The following is a 24,893-nucleotide window of genomic DNA, read 5'->3' as shown; positions in this document are numbered from 1 at the left end:
GGAGGATTTATTTCATTATTTTGAAATATGCCTGAAAACATATCCTGGGAAATAGCACGGCAATTCATACTGAATAGGATTGTCGTTCTTCTCTGGGATGCTTTTAGCGAAACAAAGAAAGACCTGGGTTTGGGTTTCAGCATAACCACTCACTGGTTCTGTGTTCTTGGACCATTTCCTTAACATTTGTAAGCCTCAGTTTCCCCACCTGTAAGATGGGGCTGAGAAGAATACAACCTCATGGCATCATTGTAAGGGTTAAATGAGATAATTCAGGAAGGTGCCGAGCACAGACTCTGGGTCAGAGTCACTGGAAGCCATCACGGTTGTTTTTATTGTCACTGATGCTAAGGACACAGAGAGCCCCGTGGGGGTCCCGTGTCCCTGCTCTTGCAGCACTGAGGCCCCAGCTCTCCTCACTGTGTTTGGCCTGCAGTTTGAGCTCTGACATTTCCAATTCCTGAGCTTCCCTGAGAGCAAATAGTCAAGAACAAGCCTTTCAGAGAAACTGGGTTTTGAAGTTAAGTCCATCCAGGATGAGGGCTCCCTTACCACGCAGTCTCTTCTGGAAGCTGTTGTCACCCGGGAACGGGGCCGCCATTGCTATTCTTCTATTTCCTCACCAGTTGATGCTGTTATTGCAGATAAATTGGGAACGGGGAGTGAATTTGAGTTGCCTGGCCCCACGGAGTTAATGCGTCGTCCCTTGGACTGCCTTCCTGTTCAGGGGACCCTTCATTTCGGTGGCTTTCCCGGCGATGGCCCTGGCTGCCTAGCAACCGCCGGCTCCAACCTTCCTGGAACAAGGCAGGCAGCCGTTGTGCATATCAGCGCCATCAATTTTTTTTTTAAAAAAAGACTATCTCAATATATGAAAAATTAAACATCATAAAAATACAGCTTCCCAATATATGTTTTTTCCAAGCAATTGCTGACAACGTGTAATATTGAAATGGAATTGGGAACTGCAGATTTTTGAGTGACTCTGAACATAAATGAGGGTAACTTTAAAAAAGTTATATGCATTTATGTATAACCAGACCTAGTTCTTGTGAGCCGAGAAACAGGCGTCATGAGTCCTGTGTGTGCCTGAACAGTAAATATGTGATGAATTTTCCTGCAGTTCTGTATGTTAATATTCTACAGCATTGTTTTACAAAAAAAATGAAATCGCCCTGGCCAGTGGGGCTCAGTTGGTTGGAGCATCCTCCTGTACACCGAAGGGTCATAGGTTTGATTCCTGAACAGGGCACATACCCAGGTTGTGGGTTCGATTCCTGGTTGGGGTGCCTACGGGAGGCAACAGATCAATGTTTCTCCCCCTTCCTCTCTTTCTAAAATCTATAAGAAAAATTAAAGAAGAAAAAAAAGCAGAACTCAATTCCATCTTATTTATATGTGTAGAAATGGATGGTACGAATTTAAATTAATCAGGACATGATGATTCATCAGAAAATCGATAAATTAAAAGGTCACTAATTTCTCCAAACAATTTTTAAGGTTGCTTTGCAAACCTTCTGTGTTTAATCCTCTCTATTAAATTATCTCTGGGTCTACACAATTATTAAGTCAGTAGCACTCAGTATAATTAACTCCTGATATTAATCCTCTCATGGATTTTTGCCTCGGCTTTTTCTCATCATTGGACTCTCGCCGAATCTGGAAACCTTGACCTCACCTTCCCTCTTTGGCAGGGATGCAGTGCGGTGAGCAGAGAGGCATTATGCGAAGCGACTGAGAGCTCAGCTCTCAGACTGGGGCAAGCCACTTGAATCCTCTAAGCCTCAGTGTTCCTATCTGTGAAATAGGGATAACATCAGCACCTGTGACAGGGTTGTAGTGACAATGAACAGACAATGTATTTGAAGCATTTAATGGACTAACTAGAAGAGAGTACGAAGGGAAGTCAATGGGACGTTAAGAAAAACAACTTGAGAAAGGATTGCCCTTGCCTGTCCCACAGAAAATGAGTTGAACAGCTGCCCCAGGATTTTAGTTTCCCCTCTATGACTCCCTGTCCCTCAACACCACCCCTCCAGGAAAAAGGGTATCTTCAGATCCACCAAACAAAATAATTTCTGAGTTCTCACTATACAGTCAGCTTGTTTCTCTAAATGCATCTCCTTTTCATTTAATTTTAGCTTTGAGTGGAGCGTTGTGAGAAACGTTCAGATAACATACTGAGTGTAAGAGATTAGGAAATTCATTTGCAATGTTTAGGGGGGGGTTGTCTGGCCCGAAGGCAGTTGAATGGAGCACAATGTCATCACCATCGCTGCTGGCAAATGTGACTGAGCGTCTGCCATACCTGGGGTCGGGAGGGGGGGCCCAGAGCACCGAGGGAGTGAGGCTGGTCCTTGGGGTGCGCCATCCAGCTAGGGGTCCCGTCGGCGGGCGTCTCTGTAACATCTTGCCTTTTTTTCTTCACTGTCCCATAAACAGTACTTCCTTTCCCCCGAGGGCTCTGGCTTCACAATCGACAGCCTCGGAACAATTTCTACAACAGCAGCTTTTGATTTCGAGAGGGAAGCTAGAAGGTAAGCGCTGCTGCTGGCTTCTCGCCCACTCCAAGTGTCTGTCCCCTGGTTCCTATTTCTGTCTGCGGGGATGTTCCCCCAATGCGGCCTCACGGGCCCCCCGATGGAGGTCTGCTGGCACTGCCTTAGCCTGGGAATCATCGCCCAACTATAGTGGCACAGTCGCTGCTTTCGGGCCTGGGTGTCGCTATTTTGGCCCCTCTGAATTGGCTGAGGCTTCCTCCTTTTTCCCTCTGCGTCTGCCAGGTGGGTTGCCCTTGGTTTGTAGTTATTGTTGCTATTTTTACAATGGTTTTTACTACCACCCTTTTCAGTTATATGTTCCACACCCAAGCGCTTTGAAGGAAAGCAAATGGACCGCTAAGGCCTCCCAACAGCCTTGCTCCTGAATCTCACAAGGGGACCTTCCCGGCTGTGAAAGTTGAGGATGGTGTACATCCTGTGTTAGCATCTTTAGGAAAACAGGTTGGGAGTTGAAAAATGAGACGTGTTTTCCCCTGCTGACTTCATAAAGTGTGCTGGAGGACAGGCCTCCTAAAGTGGCACTATCTTTATATGTTCTGAGGGTACAACAATTGTGAAAATCCTCACCCGTTTTCCCCGCCTCCCCAGTTCCTCTGCCTGTCCAGTCGGGTTCATTAATAGCCCTGGGAACAGTGGCTAATGCCCATCACGGTGCCCTTTGATTTTGGCTGGTGGACCTCATGGAGAAACGTTTATGTGCATTCCAACTTATAACACTTGAGATTTGTGAACAAATGGGAGTGAGAGTCATTAACAAGAGTTTTAAAAATTAATTTTTTCCTTGATAAGTGAAAACTAAACTTTTCCTTTTTTCAATATCTTTGAAATCAGAGGAGCTGACACAAAAATTGAAGCTCTGTTTGTAGAACTTTAAAAAATAATTATTTGGCTAAAGTTTTGTAACGGATTCTCACTGAAGTTCTCCAGAGAGAACCCCATTCCTTAATTTTCTCCGTAACTCTAGAGTTTCTAGGGTCACTGAGCAGACCTTTAAGTGGGAATAAAGGACATTTGGGAACGCCTCGTTGATTCTTATCAATTCCTTCCCTTCAAAGGAGATACCGGGGCCGTGAAATTGGTTGTTCAAATGCTGGTGCAAGACTTAGAAGGGCTCACTCCTCCCTGACTCCCTTGCAGTCAGCTCTCCAGCATCCAGCGAGCCCAAATGTAATTTGAGGTCTTTGGGGCTGTGGAATCCTGTCCACACCTCATTTCTCATTCTGTCCATTCTTGTAGTTTAGGTGTCCCAGAATTATTTTTAAAATGTCTTTATTCTTTTTCTGAGAGAGAGAAATATCGATTCATTGTTCCACTTATTCATGCATCCATTGGTTGATTCTTGCATGTGTCCTGACTGGGAATCGAACCCACAACCTTAGTGTATGAGGACAACGCTCTAACCAACTGAGCCCCCAGCCAGGGCAATGTCTTTATTCTTAAAAGTGAACTGGCTTTATGATTTTTGTGAAGTTATCTCAACAGTATCTTCTGGTAGAAAAAGTTATAAAATAAGAGGAAAATTGAGAACTTGTTCAATTTTTAGTCTAAATAGAAGAAAAAGAGGAATTTTGGTCTCATTTATCAGTACATTTCAAGGTAAAATAGATTTTTTTTTTTTTTTTTCTATGACCAACTATCCCGGTTTGCCTGGGACTGGGAAGTGTCCCGGGATGTGCGGGGCACTGTCAGAGCTAGAACAAGACAGTCCCGGCAGATTGGGACTACTGTCTGGATCATCGTTTATGGACACAGTCATCTTTCCAAGAGGATATATTTCCCCCCCATTTTAAGCACTCTCCTTGAACCCAGGCACATCTCTGCTAAAATAAAACCCTTTTGTCATCTAACCCTCCCAACATGTCCCCATTGTCATTGCGTTGGTGGGAAGTGCTCTCATTCCTTCTCTTTCGCATTTGTCATCAGTTTTCAGTGTTGAAAGGTCGGTGTGTAAGGGTAAGAGCCCATAGCTATAGCTTTGTTTGCTCTACCAGGCTAAGCCATCTATTGTGCTTTTTTAAATTATTGATGGGGATTAAAGACCTTTCTAATTTCCTTTCAACAGATTTGACTAATTTGGTTCCTAATGAAATCATTTCCAACTGTTAAAATAACTGGTTTGACTGACAGTTTAACTAAATGAATCAATTGTTTTAACTGGTCAGTTAAGCCCCAGAGGTTCTGTTTCTGTGAAAGCCTGTTAGTTACTATAAAATCTTAACTGTCTTTCCTGTGGCTGCATTTTCAGTTTCTCGCTAGCTATTAAAGTGGTTGATCCTGGAGGACTGTTCACTGCTGGGAATCTAAAGATTTTCCTCATCAATGTCAACAATAAAGACCCAGTTCTCAACTGCAGGTAAGACAAGAAAAGTCTTCTAATTGACCTTGAAAACTGGATATGAAATGTAGTCTCTAAAATTCATTAATGAAATTTCCATTAGAATGCAATGATTTTCTTTTCTTTTTTTTCTTTTTTTCCTGAGAAGGAAAATAAACAAGTAAGATGTAAACAATCACTTAAGATGTAAGATTCTACAGGAAAGGCTTTCTTAAAAACAGCAAAGAAAATAGATTTTTTTAAAAACTCTCACCAGAGGATGTTTTTATTGATTCCAGAGAGAGAGAAGGAGGGAGAGACAAAGAGAGAGGGAGGGAGAGACAGGGAGAGAGGGAGGGAGAGACAGAGAGAGAGGGAGGGAGAGACAGAGGGAGAGAAACATCCATATGAGATACATCGATTAGTTGCCTCACGTATGCTCCCCAACCCAGGATCAAACCTGCAACCTAGGTATGTGCCCTGACCGGGAATCGAACCTGCAATCTTTTGGTGTCAGGATAATGTTCCAACCACCTAAGCAACCCTGCCAGGGCAAAGAAAATAGTTTTAAAGTATAAAACGTATTGAAATTGCAGCAGAATAAGGTGTTATTAGTGTAATATATGTAAGGGGATGGATTACCTCTCACAGCCTTCAAGGAAATTCTGGTTAAAATAATCACCAAGGTGTTTATAAAAACACAGTAGGGGTCAGCAATTTTAAGATAGTGGTTCTTGCCTGGCCGGGCGTGGCTCAGTGGTTGAGCGTCGACCTGGGATCCAGGCGATTGGGGTTCGATTCCCGGTCAGGGCACATGCCCGGTTGTGGGCTCGATCAATGACTCTCTCATCATTGATGTTTCTGTCTCTCTCTCTCCCTCTCCTTTCCTCTCTCTGAAATCAATAAAGATATAAAAAAAAAAAAAGATAGTGGTTCTTACCCTAGGGGCTGAGAGCACAGCGACTAAGCGTACATACGTTCTCTAGAGTCAGTTAGGCTTGGGGTCAAATCCTATCGCAGCCACTTGGATATTCACTTCTGAAAGTTACTTACTTTCTTAAAAGCTGAGTTTCCACATCTGTAAAATGGGAAAAAAATGGTATCTGCTTCCTGGGACTGTGAGAAATAAATGGGGGGAAAATGTGAAGAGTACTCGGCATTGTGTCTAAACGAGAGGCAAGGGCTGAATGAACGGGTTGGCTATTCACATTGTCAGCTTCCGCTGGCATGGTGACCCCCTCTAACCCCTGCCCCCCCACTGCCAGAGGGCTAGGAAAGGACACACACCAAGCAAGCTCCATCCTAACAGTCTTTCCTTTTCAAACAAGTTTATTCAGTATTGAAAATGGTGTCTTGAGTGTTTCATCTGTAACGTCAACTCTGCACAATAAAGTCAGCATCACACTGGATGAAGAAATCCCAGTTGGGAAAACGATTGGGGTATGCCAGGCAACCGACGAAGATCATCTGGGAGATTTAACCTTTGGGCTAGATCCACGGAATGGTTACTTTGCAGTTGACAAAGGTAGGTTGGGAACGATTTTCAGCAAATGATCTCTCTTATATATTATCGTTATCATTTGTTTATATTCGATCTCCTCTCTAAGACCGAGTTTTTGGAGGGTAGGAATCGGATTGTCTTCATTTGCAGAACTCCTACAAGAAGCCCATAGTAGATGCTTGATAAATATCTGCTGAATACCCTCTGCAAGGCCTGTTCTTTGTCCATGATGACCTCACACGCGGTTCTTCCCCCTGCTGCACAATGACTGCTTTAGCGCTGCAGGCTCTCCCACCTTCGGGCTCATCTCAGATCGAAATCATTCGGCTCCCCTTCGGGCCAAGTTTTTGTGAGAGAGAATCTGATCGGACCTTTTAGAGTCAGCCACTCACTGTGCAGCCAATCCTCTGTGGCCGAGGCTGGGGTTGGTCAGCAGACGTGGTGTATGAGACTTCTGGGCTGAGCAGAGAGGGGGCGGTCACCTTGGTCACCTTGGTCACCTTTAGCACAGGTGCAGGTTGGAGCCATTGTAGCTGATGCTCTCGGTGTCCCACCCTCAGGCCTTAACATTTCAATTTCCTGATTCCCAACTGCCAATATCTGCATTTCTTTGCTTGAGGGATTATTTGGGGTCTGACATCTGCCCCATTCCTGCCCCACAAATAGCAGGTTCAGAGTGTTGGAACCCCATAAGCTCTCAGTCAGATACTGAAGAGAATTGGTAATAAATGCTCCTGCTCCTAGCCCCTGGCGTGGAACAATTTTGAGTGTGTGTTTTGCATTGACTTCCAGAGTTCCCCAGAACTATCAAGCTCTAGTTATCCACACGGGTAACTTGCTTGATAATATAGTTTTTATTGGCAGCCTTCCCCTCCCTGTCTCGCTACACTCATGCCACCCTGCCCCGGGTCGCCTCCCAGATAAACCATGGCACTGAAATCCTCATCTCCCATCCTGCTTCTGAGAAGGACCCATTCGAGACAGCCGCCCCCCTCTTAGCTGAGTTACTGCACCGATCTCTTGTCTGCTTTCACACTCACCCCGCCATTAGTCTCAGCAGACCAACTAGGATGAATGTAGGGGGAAAGTCAAATTGGATTATACTTCTCCTCCAAGTAACACCCTCCTGTGATTTTCCTTTGCACTTGGAATGCAGTTCAGACTTCTCACTTCGTTCCCCAAACCCTGGTCTCTTGTCTCTCTCTCCAACGCGTTCGTGTTTCTTGTCTCCCCCTTGTCCATTACACTGCAGCCAAAACACTAAGCTGCCGCCTCCGGACTTTGGTCCTTGCGTCTTTCAGAATCTTACCATTAGACATTAAGTATATCACATTATGGTTTTTATTTCCTTAATAATATGCCTATTGAATTTTTTTACACTCGCTTAGTGATTTGTCTCCCAGCCTAGACTGTAAATTCCATAAAGGCAGGGACTTCGCTGTGGTACACACAGCATTCAGCACAGTTCCAGGCCCATGGCTGTCATTCCATAAATGTTTGCTGAATGAATGGGTGGATGGGCTGGTTGGGAGTCCAGTGAGTTATGATCTTGTTACTGTGTTTTCACTTATGATGCTCTCTCTGCTGGGAATGACCTCCTCCCACTCACCCCCATTTCCTTATCTTTCATGTCCTTCGAGGCCTAAATTAAAAGCGCCCTCCACTAGAAAGCCTTCCCTGGTCTCCTAAGTAAAAACACACGCAAAACAACCAAAACCAAAAAACCAATTTTGTTTTTGCTGCCAGCTAACCTATGATTAATGTACTCATTTTGCTGATAAACAATTACACATCGTGCCTACACTTTAAATCAGTTTCTTAATTCTACTGAACAAGGCATAATTCATACTTTATCTCTCTCATTGCTGTGTAATGAAGTCATTTTGAAAATGACAGCCCGAGCCGGTTGCAGCAAGCTGTGTTGTTTTTTTGCAGAGCAGGGGACCGTGGTCACGGCTGCCCGCCTGGACGCGGAGAGAGCTGGCTTCGCGCGTGCTCAGGCCTTCGCCATCAAGGCTTGTGACCGTGAGCAGCGCTGTGCAGCGATCCCAGTGACGGTCCAAGTCCGAGGCATTAATGACAACGCCCCCTTCTGCGATCAGTATCTGATCAGGTGAGCTGAGCTGCGTGGGCTGGGCTAAGAATTCAGTGAGTGGCGAGCAGAGGTATTGCTCTATTTATTGGCTCAATTAAACGTCAGTGAATCGTCACGTTGACCCTTGTTCAGTCTCCTGTTCTGGTCCTTGGAAATGACCTGTTGAAAGCTGAGTTTCCTGGATCTGAGAGTAAGCTATTAAAAGTGTATGTTTTGGGGTCACAGATCTGGCTTGGAATCCTGGTGATCTTGGGTAATTTACTTAAATCCTTTGATCTTCAGTTTCTTTCTTTATAAAATGGGATAACAATAGGACTTACTCTATAGGTTGGTTTTGAAGAATAAGTGGGATAATTTATGTAACATTTTGAGGACAGTGCTGAGCATATGGTGTCAGTTTCACAAATGCTGTCTGTCTATCACAGTCCCATAATCCCTTTTCTGAAACCCTGGGCACTGGATATATTTCCAGATAAAGATTTATTTGAATTTTAGGAGTGTAATATGGTGTATATACCATATATTATGCAAAAGTCCCCAATTCAAATCCATGAATAACTCTGCAGAAAACATATGGAAACTCACAGTAAGTGGGACAAAGAAAGATCTGACAGTTCAGGTGATGTTTGGATGTTAACAATTAAAGGTCAGGTCAGGTTTTGATGACAAGTAAGTTCTGAGAAAATCCGGAGTTTCAGAGCTTTTGGATTTTGGAGTTTGGATAGGGATTCTGGGGCTGTATTCCTGTCAGCATGGCTGCTCTTATTACTTGAAGCTTAGTCCCTAAACTCACCTCTCTGTCACTCTTCTGTGTCCCCCCTCACCCCAAGCTCTCAGCTACACAGAGGACAGCTGCCTCTGTTCCCCAGGCTTTAGTCCCCACCACCTAGCTTCTGATAACTGCTACCCGTGTGGTCTCTTTTGGGTCCCCGTGACTCTGCCTTTTGAAAGGAGAGGATAATTGCACCTACCCCATAGCATCGCCATAAGGACCAAATGCAACAAGGCTTGGCGTTTGTTCAGCCTAGGGCTCAGCACATACTCAGCAAAAGGTATCCCTTTTTCCCTTATCTTTCCCCCAAAATATCATAGTTAATTACGAAACACCCCCCACAGGCTGCACCCAGGGCTATAGTCCCTGGAGGTGACAAGTATTTGCTATGCTCGTTGCTGTCAGGAGGTGGTATCTTGTCAGGGTGACAAGGTGACTACATATAAGACAAGAGCATAAAGTACAAGGTGGGTTTAAGTGACGTGTGCTGTGCTTAATTAAGAGGAAGGCCATGTGGGAATGGAGGGTTCAGGGGCGCCTCCTGAAGGAGCAAGATCTGTGCTAGCCTTTGCAGAGAGGAGATTGAGGCTTTGAGGGCTTGCGAGTGAGCCCTGGGGCGGTGCTCCCAGGGAAGGGGGGCGACTCGCAGGGCTGGAGGGGAGGCCACTGTGACTACAGGATGCTGAGGGCTGCCCCCTGGCTGCTGCCCTGCCCGGGCTCCGGACTGGAACACCCCCGCTTCCCTGGTTCCCACAAGGGCACCTCCGCTGCTGTGATGTCCTTGAGAGACTTCTAGACAACCCGGCTGGGGCAGGGAAGAAATAGTCCCAGAAAATGAGGGACTGTTGGGAAATGACTTCCCAGATGATGCTCCAAACCTGGACTCTCAGCCCGAGATAAATGGAGCAGTCACACACACCCCCAATCAAACTGCTGGATGTTTATGCGAAAAATATTACATTTTAAAAGACTATCCATATAAACTGATCTTTCTTCTTAAAAAAACAACAGGTACACAGGCAAAGAAGTGATTGCAAATAATACAGTAGTTTCAAAACTCTTGTGCCACGACCTTGATGAGCCTCCTGACACCATACATTATGCTCCAGGCTCGGGGCCCATCGGCTCTGGGCAGCTCTTCAAGCAAGTGCCAGATGCTGAAAATTGTATCCAGGTGAGCACAGCTGCTGCATCCCCCGGGAGTTTTCCTAGGGAGCTGGAGTCACTTCATGACCACGGTTGGGTGCTGGAGATTCAGCAAGAGGGGCTCTGGCACAGCAGAGGGGCTCTGGCCTCCTCCGCTGTCTTGCTGGAAGGCACGTGGGCAAGTCCTTTATTATCTCACTGTCAGCTGTCCTTTTGTCCTTCTCGTAATAAGCACAAAATAATTAATTTCCTGTTTAGCTGGGGAAATGCATCAGAGACTAAAAACTGCGTGCTGGTTCTCTCCGAAACAGGTCCGTGTGACTCCGCGTGTTTTAATGACAGTCTCCTGGCATTGGCAGTGATAGCCCAGCTCCCTCTCCTACCCTCTAGAGACTTGTCATTGGTGGAAGATGGACACAATACATGGCAAAAAATGTGGGATTCCCCCATTTCCCATGACGAGATTCTGCCTCACAAGAAAGCCTTTCTTCTAACTCTTACTTTCCACAGGTCTTTATTTCAAAGTGCCAATCCCTGTTAGGTTGGCACAATTGTTCCTTAACCCCAACGTCACCAAACACTCTCCCTTAGCCAGAAGATATGGCGGAGAAAGCCACCAATGGCCTCTCTTTTGGTCCTAACCTTAAATTTTCTTGACAAACGCCACAAGATACAGGCTGAGTTTTTGCATATGTTGTGTATTTTGGAAGCTTAGGCACTGAGCCAGGAGATTTCCTGGGGTGATGTTCATTTTGAAATGCAATGCCAAACTGTCATTCAAAAAAAATGGAGTTTGGATAAAGATGGAAGTTTTGTAAACATGATGCTAACTAACATTTGAGCAGTCGCATATGCTTGCACTATTTATGAAAAATTCTTTCCACCCATCATCTACCTCTAATTAATTTCTACACTCTTATTAATTATTCTTTAGGTCTTAAACGTCACTTATTTCTATAAGTGTTCTTTTACTACCATGACTGGCTTAGTTCTCCTGGATATGAGCTCACATTATAAGTTCTACTTCTCCTGTCAAATATTTATTAGATTCTGGCCCTGGCTGGTTGGCTCAGTTGGTTGCGCTTTGTCCCATGCACCAGGAGGTGGCCAGTTCCATTCCTGGTCAGGGCACATGCCCGAGTTCTGGGCTCTGTCCCCTGTAGGGGGCGCGAAGGAGGCAGCCCATCAATGATGCGCTCAAATTGATGTCTCTCTCTTTCCCTTCCTCTCTCTCTAAAAATCAATAAATATTCTTTTAAAAAAATTATTAGATTTTATTATAACTGCCTATTTAATTGTTGGTCCATTTTTGTGTATTAACACCTCCTATAGTGCTAGGTGCATATTGGATACTCAATATACTTGAATAAATGAATAAATGTATGAATCAGATACTGAATTTTTAAAAATGTAATTTTTACCAAACACCTGGATACTTGGTGTCATATTGACTCATTCCAACTGAGCTTCGTGCCAATGCTGTTATTATATTAAGGTTGTCTTCAAGTTTCTGCTCTGGGATCATATTGTTTATGGTTATATTCCTAATGCCTTTGACTATACCTGGAACTTAATTAGTACTCAATAAACATTTTTAAAATGATGAGTAGCCCTGGCTGGGTGGCTCAGTTGGTTGGAACATTGTCCCATGCACCAAAAGGTTGCTGGTTCGATTCCCGATCAGGGCACATACCTAGGTTGTGGGTTCAATGCCCCATTGAGGGGTGTACAGGAGACAACCCATCAATGTTTCTCTGTCACATTGATGTTTCTCTCTCTCTCTCTCTCTCTTCGTTCCTCTCTAAAATCAGTAAAAAAATAAAAACATCCTCAGGTGAAGATTTAAAAAAATGGAAACTTGCCATAACAGGAATAATGTACATTTATTGTAGTGCTTCATCAATTACAAAGTACTTTCAAAATATTTTCTCTTTTTAATTATTTTGCCTAAGGTCATGAAATTAACATACACTGAAAGCAGATCTGACCCATGCTTTTTTCCTATTATGCCAGGATGCTTGGTCCAAAAACAAGGTGCTCTGGAAGGAGATCAAAGGTGTCCCTGGGTTCTACGAAAATGCCTCCTTTTGCCTGTCACACTTTGACCAGTCTCAAGCATATTCTGATGCCATCTTTATTGAATTAAAATGGCCATACTCTTGCCTTTTCCAGAATGATTTATTACTTAAAACATGTACATTAAAAAAGTAAAGCCCTTCTCCTGAAATAATTTTTTTCTAAAAGGTTGCTAAAGCAATGGATTATGAAGACCCAGAGATGATTGCAGCTGGACATATCTATGAAATGACAATTTCAGTGTTTGATGACCCACGTCCCTCCCATACGGGTAAGCTTGATCAATTTTTCAAGGAGCACTTAGTAAGGCACTTACTTTAAACTCTTCACTTTAGCTTTTAAGATGTAAAGATTCATTATTTCTGGGATAGTTTTGTTATGTTAGGCGAAGGAAGAAGACGGGAATGAAATAGACTTATGTTGGAAGTTATCATTAGATCTGGGAAGTCTTTTCCACCTTTTGGAAGCTCCTTCAGCAATACATGGCTCTTAAACACAGCCCTGCCTAGAGATCCTTGGTGTTGGAAGTGGGAAGGGGATGTGTAGAGCCCACCCCTTATGCTTGACACTTAAATGACTTTATGTCTAGTGTCTTCGTCTATTTGGGCTGCTATAACAAAGTACCCTAGACCAGGTAACATGTAACATGTAGTATAAACATATAGATTATTGGATGCTTTTTTGGTATTTTATTGGAATTATTTTATATGATATAGGTAGAGCCATTGCTAATGCAAACCATGGGATACTTGCCAAGTTCCACAGCTCATTCCTTTCATGAAAGTGCAAAGAATGATCACCCCTCTCTGCCACTTGGTCTTCTCATAACTGTTGCACCATTTAGGGCTAACCTGTGCTAGAATGGGCCTTGGGTGAATTGAGATTAAATTTACGCAGATTGCACTGTCATAGTCCTTTGACATGTATAGATTTAACAGTCATGTTTTGCTTGTTGCCGAATGCCCTGAGGCACAGATATGCTTGTGTGCTGTGGAGCTGGAGCAGGGTGCTCAGCTGGTGAGTAAGCTCAGACGACCACTTGGTACCTGCTTCTCCCCGCTTATTGCTGTACAAATAGGAACTCACATTGAGTGCCCCAAGAGGTCATTTACATATTCAACTACATATTACTACACTTTAAGAGTGAATTTGTTGCTGTAGAGGTATTTGTGAAAATAGGGATTCACAAAAATTTCTGGATACGTCTACTATCAATGCCAAGGGTCTATTGTGTATCTGGAACTTATGGTAATAAGTGATCTAGTAGGCAATTGGCATCAAAGATATTCAAGAAGATGTGGGTTTTGGGGTTGCAAGCACAGGCTTAGTAATGTCAATGCTTGGTAAGGGAGAACCTAGAATGGGAGTGGCATTTGGGTTTTATCTCTTGTGCCAGCTCTGATCCATTGATGGTGTTTGTCTGGATCACTGAGTTTAGAAGGATTCTGAGGTTACATCTGGAAGCAGTGGGGAAGTACACTGCCATGGACATAGGAGGGTGAAATGATGGCATCTGTCTACAGGTTTGCAAGCAAGGGAACTTAATACTGAACTTCAAGCAACAGATCTGAAGTTCTTTAAATCCCTCTTGACTCACAGATATAAGAGTTTTAAGTTTAAATTTAAGTTTTAAATGTGATTTGTAAGCTTAAGTAACCCAACTATGTTGAAAAGTGCTGTGTAGGAGACAGGGACACATGACAGTGTGCCCAGAAATGTTCCTGTTGTGTTCTCTCTGCTCGCCGCTGGTGGAGTTTTACTGTTTCATGCATCAGCCTGTTACATAGCCCGACTGATGTTTTAGGAAGAATGCTTTTTCTTGTAGCTACTCATGCTGTTGGCCTAATTAATCAAATAAAGAACCTGTTCCTCTCACCAGATTTGAGCTTTTCTCCAATACGGAGAGAAAAAAATCTCACAGTAATGAATCCGCATTCTCTCTGATCCTCACACACAGGCATATCCTCAACAACTGTTCATAAAGGGCGCTTTTAACACCCCACACGTGGCTCAGTCTATCTTTACAGGACAGGTAGTTAACACAAATATGAGTCTTATGGATGCAGTAAAGATCATAGTATAGCAAAGCTGGAAACGACACTTGCTCTTGTACCACTAACTGGGATCTATTGAAGGAAACCTAGAGGCTTTCACATAAATCACCGGTCTCCATGGAACAGTTCTTCCTGACCTTTCTTGGTGGTTATGGATACATTTGAGGTGCTGATGAAAATTATAGACCCCGTTCCTAGAAAAATACACATAATAATATATACCAAAATACAAGGAATGCCACAGATTCTCTTAAGTGAAGGTTCTGTAGATCCCAGATTAAATTTTCTTGTTTGACACATGTGACATAGATTTCAGGAGATATAATATACATGTGTTCTTCAGAACACGGTTTCTACAAGATAATCCACTAAAGAAAAATTTCATGGCCAAATAACTGTAGATAGCAAAGCATACCTGGGAATTCAAAACACAGAATGAAATATCAGAAACCCTATGAAGCCTTGCCATAAAGAAACCTTTTGATCTTTGTTTAACTCAGCATTTTGCATTTGACATAGTAAGCATTTCAAAGAAGTTATTTTGGGAGATGTTGGCAGACACAACTAATATCCACTCCACAACTTACTAGCTGTGTGACCTAGCAAAACATTTAACTATGAGAACCTCAGTTTCCTCATCTGTAAAATGGGGACAAAAACTACTATTAACTCCTTGCATAGTAGATGTTAATTATTATTTTACTTTTATTACAAAAGGTTTCTTCTTTGCAATTTCCTTATTTTTATGTTTGACCATCAAATTCCTTCTGATATACTAGTTTGAACTTGTTGGTCTGAAATACAGAATATTTTTTCCTGTGACACACTGTACACAAACATCTGGCTGAGATGAGTAAAATATATCAACTACTTTTTACTTAACTTTTGATAGTGTATAAAAAACCTTCTTGGGCATGATCTCATTGTGCCCTTACACACACGGTATGAAGCGGGAGATTGAAACTGATGCTATTCTTTCTTAATGATGAAGAAACTGGGCCTCTGAGAAGTTAAGCTAGTTCAAGGCCATAGAGCATGTCAAAGCCACGCCTCAAACATGCATTTTCCATGTCTCTTTCCATTCCAGCTCCTGGGACATACAGTAAAAGCAGAATGTAGAATGTCATATGCTGGGTTGAGAGTAACACCCCAAGAAACTCTCGAATGGAAGGGATTGTACTCATGAAAAATGCAATAAACTCCCTTTTGTAAAATATGCAACTATACATTTATACGTGCTTATATGATATATACACACATATATGACTATTGTATAAAATAAAATATGGCACACAGACATTATATATCTTCAGACTAGTTGCTTTGGCTAGAATTCATTTGTGTTCCTTGAGAATGCAGATCATGGGAACAGGGATTATTTGGGACCATAGAGAATCCCATTAAAGTTTCAAAATCCTCCAGCAAGCCTGTTCTTGGGGGCACATTTAGCTTGTTTGTAGACTAAAACCACCAGCACAACCAAGATTTTATACTGTTCAATTTTACAGTAACTGTGACGATCATTGTACAGATTGCCCCGGCCAACGATTTCAGCCCTGTGTTTAAAGCCGCGCACTACACGTTCTCCGTTCCGGAAACATCAGGAGGTAAGAGATCCCCTTTCCATGGTGTTGAAACCCAGGGAAACTCCTACTAGATCTCAAATGAGTGACCCATGGAAAGATGACAAAACACAAGCAGGCGAGGGAGCTTCGTGGGGCCCTAGGCCTTCAGGGAGCTTATTGTCATTGGCAATGACCTCAGAGTATCATCCTGATGGCTTCCTAAAGGCTCCCTTGCAAGCTGATGTCAGATCTCAGATTTTTGTAATGGACAAATAGACACCATAACAGTTTTATTCCATTTCTCTTCTTTCTTGCCTCTGAATTAGGTCCAATGTAAAGACAGTAGGGACAATGTGGCTGTTGTCCATGAAATTTATATTCTGTTAACATCTGAGGTCAGATTTCAGGTCCAGAGTCAAGATCTTGGTCTGGGTCCTTTCTGAGCCATGAGCTAGAAATAAATTACAAAATATTTTTAGCATAAACCAAGGAACATTAGATTTGGAAGGGACAGTAGAGATAATGCTTGTGTCTTTTGTCATCCGAGAGGAACTTATCCCTTCCTCAGCACCTCTGGACGGTGGGCCTTCCAAGCTTAAAGCTTGAGTAATTCAAGGGATGGGTGAAACCCCTCGTTGAAGTTAAATCATACCTACTTACGGGAGCCAATTATTAAATTTTTAGTAATTTTATAATCTAATTATACTGTTATTAAAATTAAAATTAAACTTAGTTACATAAATTATATTAAAAACAAAATGTGTAAGTACTCAAAAAACTCAGCACTTCTTAATTATGTTACTACGTTTTACTATTATCTATACCTTTGGGGTTATTTACATCTGTTTGGTCTGCATGGTGAAATTCTGTATATATAATGGTTTGCTACTGCATCTCTCTTCCCAACTTGGTATTATTATGTTGACAGCTAAAGATTGGCAACGGTGGGAGTATTTTTACCTGGAAATAGGAAAATACTACATATCAGGGCTTAATTCATTTTTCTTATTATTATCACAAACATTGAGGAAATATTCTTCTGGCAATCAAAAACTGTTATCCAATTTGGCAAAGAAGCCATTTGCGTCATTGCTAACCTGGCGGGGCTCTGACATTGTTTCACTTTCATCTTACTCTTTTTTTTTAATATCCTGTGCCTGAGGCAGGTCTTTTGGATACTTAGACCTTATATTTGCAAAACATGAATTATTTAACATTTAACCTCTGGCCTGAGAATGACATTAATTTAAGATTTCTTTCTCCTCTAATTACAATAATCATTAGATAACTATAAACAAGATTTTTTTAAAATTAGGAATTCAGGAAATACTTGACAAACTTGAAACCTTATTATTTAACTCAGCATTAACCAGAATATCTTAAAATCAAAAAGTCTTGTAGTTGTTGAAAACACACTATCCCAAAGTATGTGATAGTGTTAAATAAAAAATTTAACTTTTCTCCCTTCTGAACACTGCCTACTCCTCCCATGAATGGAAATTATAGAATTAAGAATGTCAATTTAAATCTATAGCTAGATTTAAAACAAAAATGTGATAACCAGATACTGATAATTATTAAATGTCTTTTTCTTGAAAACCTCAAAGTCATCGGCCACAATGCTAATTCATCACCATAGTTTCCCATTTGTTTATTTTTCCTTTGCTTCTCTTGCCCTAGGAGATGTATCAGTGAACGTTTTGTTACGTGAAATGTCTGAAACTTTACTGCCTATGTTTTCTTCCAGGATTTTTATGGTTTTGTGACTTACATTTTCATTTTGAGTTTTATTGTTGTGTGTGGTGTAAGTTGTTGCTCTAGTTTCATTTTTTTTTTTTTTTTGCATGTACCTGTCCAATTTTCCCAACAGCATTTATTGAAGAGACTGTCTTGACTCCATTGCATGTTCTTGCTTCTTTTGTCAAATATTAACTGACCATAAAGGTTTAGGTTTATTCCTGGGCTCTCTGTTCTGTTCCATTGGCACTGTTCTTGTGCCAGTACCAGGCTGTTTTGATTACAATGGCCTTTAGTATAGTCTGATATCTGGTAGTGTGATCCCTCCAACTTTGTTGTGCTTTCTCAAGATTGCTGAGGCTCTTCGGGGTCCTTTTCGGTTCCGTATAAATTTTTGGAATATTTGTTCTAGATCTGTGAAATATGCCATCAGTATTTTCAAAGGAATTGTACTGAGTCTGTAGATTTCTTTGGGTAGCCTGGACATTTTAAGATGTTAATTCTTCCAATCCATGAACACAGTATATGCTTCCGCTTGTTTGTATCTTCCTCTAGTTCTTTCTTCAATGTCCTGTAGTTTTCCAAGTACAGGTCTTTTACCTCCTTGGTTGAATTTATTCCTGGGTACCTTATTATTATTATTTTTTTGTTAATCTTCACAAGAGTATATTTTTTTCATTGATCTTTTAGAGAGAATGGAAGGGAGTGGGGAGACACAGAGAGAGACACACTGATTGCTTGCATCCCTCATGCGCCCTGACCAGGGCCGGACATCGAGCCAGGGTACGTGCCCTTGACTGGAAATCAAACCTGCAAAGCTTCGGCCCTCGAGCCTATGCTCTAACTACTGAGCCACACCGGCCAGGACAATCCCATGTATTTGGATTTTAGTTCTTTGTTGGCCTTACCAGGCAGTTTTGGACAAATCCTTAAAACTCTCTGTAAAATAAATGCACACCTATGGTCCTATTTCTGGAACATAGCATAGTTGAAACTTTTAGTTTATGCCCGGGTAATTCCAAGAAAATTGTGTATAAACTGAATTACTTTAAACAGGATCCTGCTGCCCCTCAATGAAGATTTGTTGTCATTTCAGAAGTACTCAGGATTGATTTCTGAGTAATCTTTTGTTGATAGAGCCTCTTACCTTAACTTCTTTCCTGCCTTTGTATTGTCCCAGTTCTGTGGTAATGTTCTAGCTCTAGGGAGTTTTATTAGAGGCGCTTTATGGTGAGTCTTTATGCAGAAGTTAAATAGTTCACAATTTTCTAATTATCACCCAGCTGATGAATTGTAAATATGGAGCAGAGGGTCTGAGCATTGGCTTCAAGGGTCCCTGAGGGAAAAGACCTACAGCCTCATCAGATTATTGAAGGGTTTCCATGACCCTCCAAAGTTCACAACAACCAGACTAGGTTTTAAAATAGAGACTGACATTTTTAAACAGACTTTATTTTTTTAGAGCAGTTTTAGGTTTACAGCAAGACTGAGAGAAAGGTACAGAGATTCCCCATATACTTGCTGGCCCCACATACGCACAGCCTCCTCCATCATCATCATCTTCCACAGGGAGGTACCACTGTTCCAACCGGTGAGCTCACACAGACACATCAGCACCCCCCAAAGTCTAGAGTTTACATTAGGGCCCACTGGTGCTGGGGCACACTGTATGGATTTGAACAAATGTGCAATGACACATATCTACCATATGGCATCATACGGAATAGTTTCACTGCCCTAAAATCTGTGCTTCGCCTACTCATTCCTCTCTCCTCCTCAACCTCTGGAAACCCCACATCTTTTCACCATCTTTATAGTTTTGCCTTTGAGACTGGCATTTTTTAAAAATAGCATGTTATGGGAATCAAGTTTTATGTCAGTTTCTTTTCCAACTATCTGAAGCTGTCCTGAAATGTAATTTTATGTTTTGAAGGTAGAACTCTCTAAATGTACTGAACATATCTGGGTTTTCTTCAGCATAATTTAATACCTTCTTGATGGCTTACGAGAAGGATTTAGAATTTTCAATTACAGCATGGTTGATTTGGAAGGACTGAAAAAATTCACCGTTTTATTTTCCTGCTGGGGCTGGAGAGAGAATTGGGCCACACAGCTGGTGAATGGCAGAGACGATGGATAGCACAGGCTTCCAGATTCCTGGTCCAGCTCTGTTTCATATTCCTGGCTGCTTTTCTGGGGTGGATTTTGATGACCGAGATCCCCAGTAGTCTGAAAACAAGTTTAGAGAATTCTCACGAAGAGATAAGAGAATCTCTTCTGTGAGTAATAGTCTCCGAATGGCTGGCTACTTCTCGGTCTTCATAGGGAGCAGCGTGATGCAGCGGAAAAACCATGAGCGTCGGAGACACATGGAGCTGCATTCAAATTCTGTCTCTGCCACCGTTAGTCAAATGACTTGCGGCAGGTCCTATGACCTCCATGTGCCTTTGAGTGCTCATTTGTGGAACAGCGATTACAATAACTATCGTAGCTGAGATGAGCATTAACTGGTGATTATATGTATATAAACTATGTGATACATACTAACAAAAGCCACACAGTACTGCCAATAATAATAATAAAATAATCACCACCAGCATTTATTGAGTGCCTACAATGTGCCAGAACTTCTTGCTTGCATTTCTTAGAAGCCATTCCTTGTCTCCCCTACCAGAGTACAAAGGGTGGATCAAATTAAGGGAGGCTGGTGTTTTGAGGCAATATCCACCAGAGGAGATAAATCATCACAACTCAGTGACGATTCACTTTAAAGGAGGGAACTAAAAAGTTAAAACTACTCTGAAAACAAACTCTCCTCAGAATATCCAACGTTTAACCTGTAGACCTGGAGGACATTAGACAATCCATTAATGTGGAGCCTTTTTCATGCTGTGTTGATTAGCACAGGGGTTCAGAGTGCCTTGAGCACCACATGAGAGTTTTTTAATCCTGTTAAAATGATGAGAATCTATAATCTTTAACGTGAAAAAAAACCTCACGGTATATAATAAGCAACTAAATCTCTCATTGACAAATAGTTTCTGGAGGGAGGTAGGCATAGGCAAAAAAATTCTTTTAACAGTAATGATTTAGAAGAAAATACATGAAAATTTAATCGCTCTGGGTTGCAAGTCACAAGGGAAAACATATTTCATTTCCAATAGTTTTTGATAAGATGTCTGGCGAGTGGCAGAGTTTCATAATTACTCTATTTCAAAGTTTAGCTAAAGATGCTCAAGATAGCTTTCAGTTTTATTGGAAGGTTAATTTTATATCCACAGAAGAATGAGCTTTCCATTACACTTAACCAGGTGTTAAATGTAAAAGTGATGCCATCTTTGCCCGGAACTGTAGGGTAGAGATGGCAATTTTACCCTTAGTCTACTTCATGTGGTCGTCAATCAGTTGTAACACTCTTCTCTGGGTTGGACTCTCCATACTCTGGATTTGCTATAATGAAATATTATTTTTCCCCACAAATGTGTTTTCTCTGTTCTTGGTATTTTGAGTTGTGTTTATTGCCTGCTTAATAACATTATCAGAGACTTGTTGGGGGCAGCACATCTTCAACCTCACAGGATTTCCTTTCTACCTCCCTCCAGAAGCTTTTTGTCAATGAGCCTTATAAAAGAAAAATGCCAACTGAAGGAAATCCTGTGAGTTTGAAGGTGTGCTGTCCCCATTAAACCATTAGATAGTTTCTTCACTGTAATCTTTCAGTCTTGGTTATCAGCAACCAGAATGTCCTGTGCACTGTCATTGTGTACTCTCTACATGGAGGAGGTATGGCATCTGCCTGGAGTTTATAATCCAGTCAGAAAATGACTGAGGGATAAGCCTGTTATATCTGTTATCTATTACCACAAGTATGCTGTGAAGTACCCCCACCCCCAAATTAGAGTAATAAAACAATAAACATTTAGTTAGCCCATGAGTCTGAGAACTGGCTGAACTGTCTCTGGCTTTGGCTGGGGTTGCTCAAAACTGTGGCAATTGGCTGGCTTTTTGCTGATCTAGCCTGGCTTCAGCTTGGGCGACGGATGCCTTGGTTCCTCAGTCCTCCAACAGGCTGGTCTGAGCACGTTCCCAGGGCACAGGCGGGGGGCGGGAGTAAGCAGGCCCAATCCCGAGTGCTTCTCGGCCGCTGCTTGTCAGGCTTGCTAATGTTCCACTGGCCAAGACACATCACAAGGGAAGACAGAGAGCGTGATGACGGGAAGGACAGAGAATATGGGCCTGTTAATTCAACCAATTCCACACCATCTTTCTTCTAAAAGAGTATGTGGGGGGACTACACACTGAAATCACAGCAAAATGATTTTAAAAATGCCTGTAGATTCAGCAGATACCGATTTGAATCCCGACTCTATCATTACTAGCTTTGTGACCTTGGACAGGTTACTTAAGACCACCAGCCTGATTTGCCTTATCTGTAAAATGGGGACAGTGACAGTACATGTAGCATAAGGCTGTTGAAAAGATTCAATGATAAGGTGTGTAAATAATTCTGATACAGCATTTACTATATCCCAGGCACTATTCTAAATGCTTTATGTATTTTAACGTCCTTAATCCTCACAACTCTATAGGAGAGCCACTGTTATTATTCCTTGTTTTCAGATTTAAAAAAATGAGGCCCAGGGAGGTTATAGAATTTTTCACTGAGTTACATCTAGTAAGTGGCAGAGCTAAGACTTGGAACCTAGGTAGCCTGGTTCCAGGGTCTGTATTGTCCGTCAACCATTATCTGATGCTAATCTTAGCATAACGCCTGGTAGAAAATGAGCATGCCATACATGTACGCAATTATTAATATTGTGAAGCTACTGTTAACTCATATCACTTGACCTATGCCACGTGGTTTAAAGTGGAAGAAGACTGTCTGTAAATCCAACTTCCATCATGTAGAGTTGGGCTTTTCAACACATTTCATTGTCCAAGGGATTCGGATTGATCCTTTGAGAAACTGTGATACCATTTGGAAGGCAAAGACTTGTTAAGCTTTTGAAACGTGTGTATCTGCATGACAAGAATAAACCTTAATAAATGTTATGGGCAGCTTTCTACAAAGTTGGAAGAGTGACTGCCATTGATGAAGACCACCCACCAAACTGTGTCACGTACAAAATAACCAGTGGAGACATTCAGGCTATACAAAGATTCTGGATTCACCCTGTCTCTGGAATGATTGAGCTCACCACACAGCCCGACTACGAGACTGTGAGTCAGTATAACCTCACCGTGGAAGGTGTGGACTGTGACAGATCGCAGCCTCGCACAGCAAGGACCCTGGTAAGTAAAGAGCCTCAGGTTTAGATATAATAAAGATGACCCATTAAGTTCTCACTTATTACAGTTGAAATGGTCATACAATAATAATGATAAATGGTCAAATAATAACCAGTAATTCTCATGAGATTAAAAAATTTGTAGTAATTGCAAATATGCATCTAACATTTATCATGTGCGAGCTTTTGTTCTTGGCACATTTTATATGTTGATGTAGTTACTCTTCGAATTAAGTCCTCATGGCAGTGTTATCATTTCTACTCTACAGGTGAAGAAACTCAGGCACAGAGTTTAGGAAAATTACTTGAATTTACTCAGGGATTGTAGAACTGGGCTCAAACCCAGGTTGCCTCTCATTGGGTGGTAATGTTCACAGCGAAGGTACTTAACCAAGGGGCATTCTTGTGGCATCGCAATGGGGGAGAGTGTGTGTGGGCTTCTACATTATTTTAGAAACATCAAAGGGCCCTTAAAAGATATCAAGCATGAATACTGCTGTGCTGATGATGTGGGCTGTGTTATTAATGACTAGAAGGTTTTGTCCCTGGAGAAGAGACAGAAATAGGACTGAAGAATTTTAAGCTCCCCACCTGGTCTGAGGATTCACTGTGCATTTCCTCTTACTGTACAGAACCCCCTGGCTCGCTGCTCGTGTGGTGATTAGGTTTCCTGTCGTTGTGAGGCAAATCTCAGGCCCATACACATCAGCAGTTAGAATGACTTTCACAGGGACTGAACTATAGTCATGGGGACAGGATTATGTAGCTTCGATGTCTCAGGAAAATACCTATGAGAGTGATCTCCAAGCTTAGGTATCTGCGGCAGTTTTTCTTGTAGACATTTATGAACTCCCCAAATAGTACAGGATGATGCCACTTGCAATTATCATTTACTTAATACACATGAGAAGAGGGGAAAGCAGATTAAAAAAGCAACTTCAAGTGATTCTCTTCTTATAAAAAGAGTTTATATTTTGGCTAAAGACAGAGAAGGAACTTTTTTTAAGCCTCACCTGAGGATACGTGTTGTTGTTTTTTTTATTTTTAGAGGAAGAGTAAGGGAGAGAGAGAAACATTGATGTGAGGGAGAAACATCGATCGGTTGCCTCCTGTCCCCACCCCGACTGGGGAACGAACCTGCAGCCTAGGCTAGTGCCCTGACTGGTAATTGAACCCGAAAACTTTTTGTGTACGAGATGATGCTCCAACCAACTGAGCCACCCGGCCAGGGTGAGAAAGAGCTTTTTATTCCTTCTTTTTAAAAAAATTAAATGAAAAAAAAAAGAAGTACAATTGACAAATAACATTACTTTAGTTTCAGGTGTACAGCATAATGATTCGATATTTGTATAAATGTGAAATCATCACCACAGTAAGTCTAGTTAACATCTGTCACCTTACATAGTTACAAAATTTCCTTCTTTAACAAAAATGTATTGAATGTTTATTTTGAGCACAACATCCTGGGTTACAAAAAAGCGTAACACACTATGCCCTTAAGGAGCTTAAAATCTTTAACATAGGAAAAGTTGAACAGCACATAGCAAGTAAATTGATGATATGGATAAATGTGACTTTTAAGTTTAGAAAAGGGAGCTAGGTCTTTAGACTCCGAAGTTTAGAAATCCATCACCATCATTGTCACCGTCACCGTTAATATCACCCACCCTTTAGTGAGACCCAAAAAAGGCCAAGTACTATGATGCCTAATTTAGTCTTCAATGCCACCCCAGGAGGCAGTTATTAATACTCCTTTTTACAGATAGAAGAATTTTCGTTTCCAA

The 24,893-nt window shown here is 41.8% G+C and overlaps 1 protein-coding gene across 1 annotated transcript in view; it reads left to right on the top strand.

Annotated features, from left to right (window-relative positions):
• The window catches only part of LOC107545052 (cadherin-related family member 3), a 62,165-nt gene that overhangs the window by 25,564 nt on the left and 11,708 nt on the right, over positions 1–24,893 (top strand). The window contains exons 5-12 of the mRNA XM_087825140.1: positions 2,443–2,537; positions 4,807–4,914; positions 6,204–6,400; positions 8,312–8,489; positions 10,255–10,417; positions 12,634–12,736; positions 16,028–16,126; positions 22,881–23,113. Of these exons, the coding sequence (XP_087681266.1) occupies positions 2,443–2,537; positions 4,807–4,914; positions 6,204–6,400; positions 8,312–8,489; positions 10,255–10,417; positions 12,634–12,736; positions 16,028–16,126; positions 22,881–23,113 (1,176 nt within the window). The remainder of the gene's footprint in view (positions 1–2,442; positions 2,538–4,806; positions 4,915–6,203; positions 6,401–8,311; positions 8,490–10,254; positions 10,418–12,633; positions 12,737–16,027; positions 16,127–22,880; positions 23,114–24,893) is intronic.

The sequence above is a fragment of the Miniopterus natalensis genome, chromosome 15 (assembly GCF_054644295.1).
Source record: "Miniopterus natalensis isolate mMinNat1 chromosome 15, mMinNat1.hap1, whole genome shotgun sequence".
In the NCBI taxonomy this organism is placed as follows: Eukaryota; Metazoa; Chordata; class Mammalia; order Chiroptera; family Miniopteridae; genus Miniopterus; species Miniopterus natalensis.
Note: the sequence above shows the minus strand (reverse complement) of the source record. Positions and strands in the feature narration are given on the sequence as shown.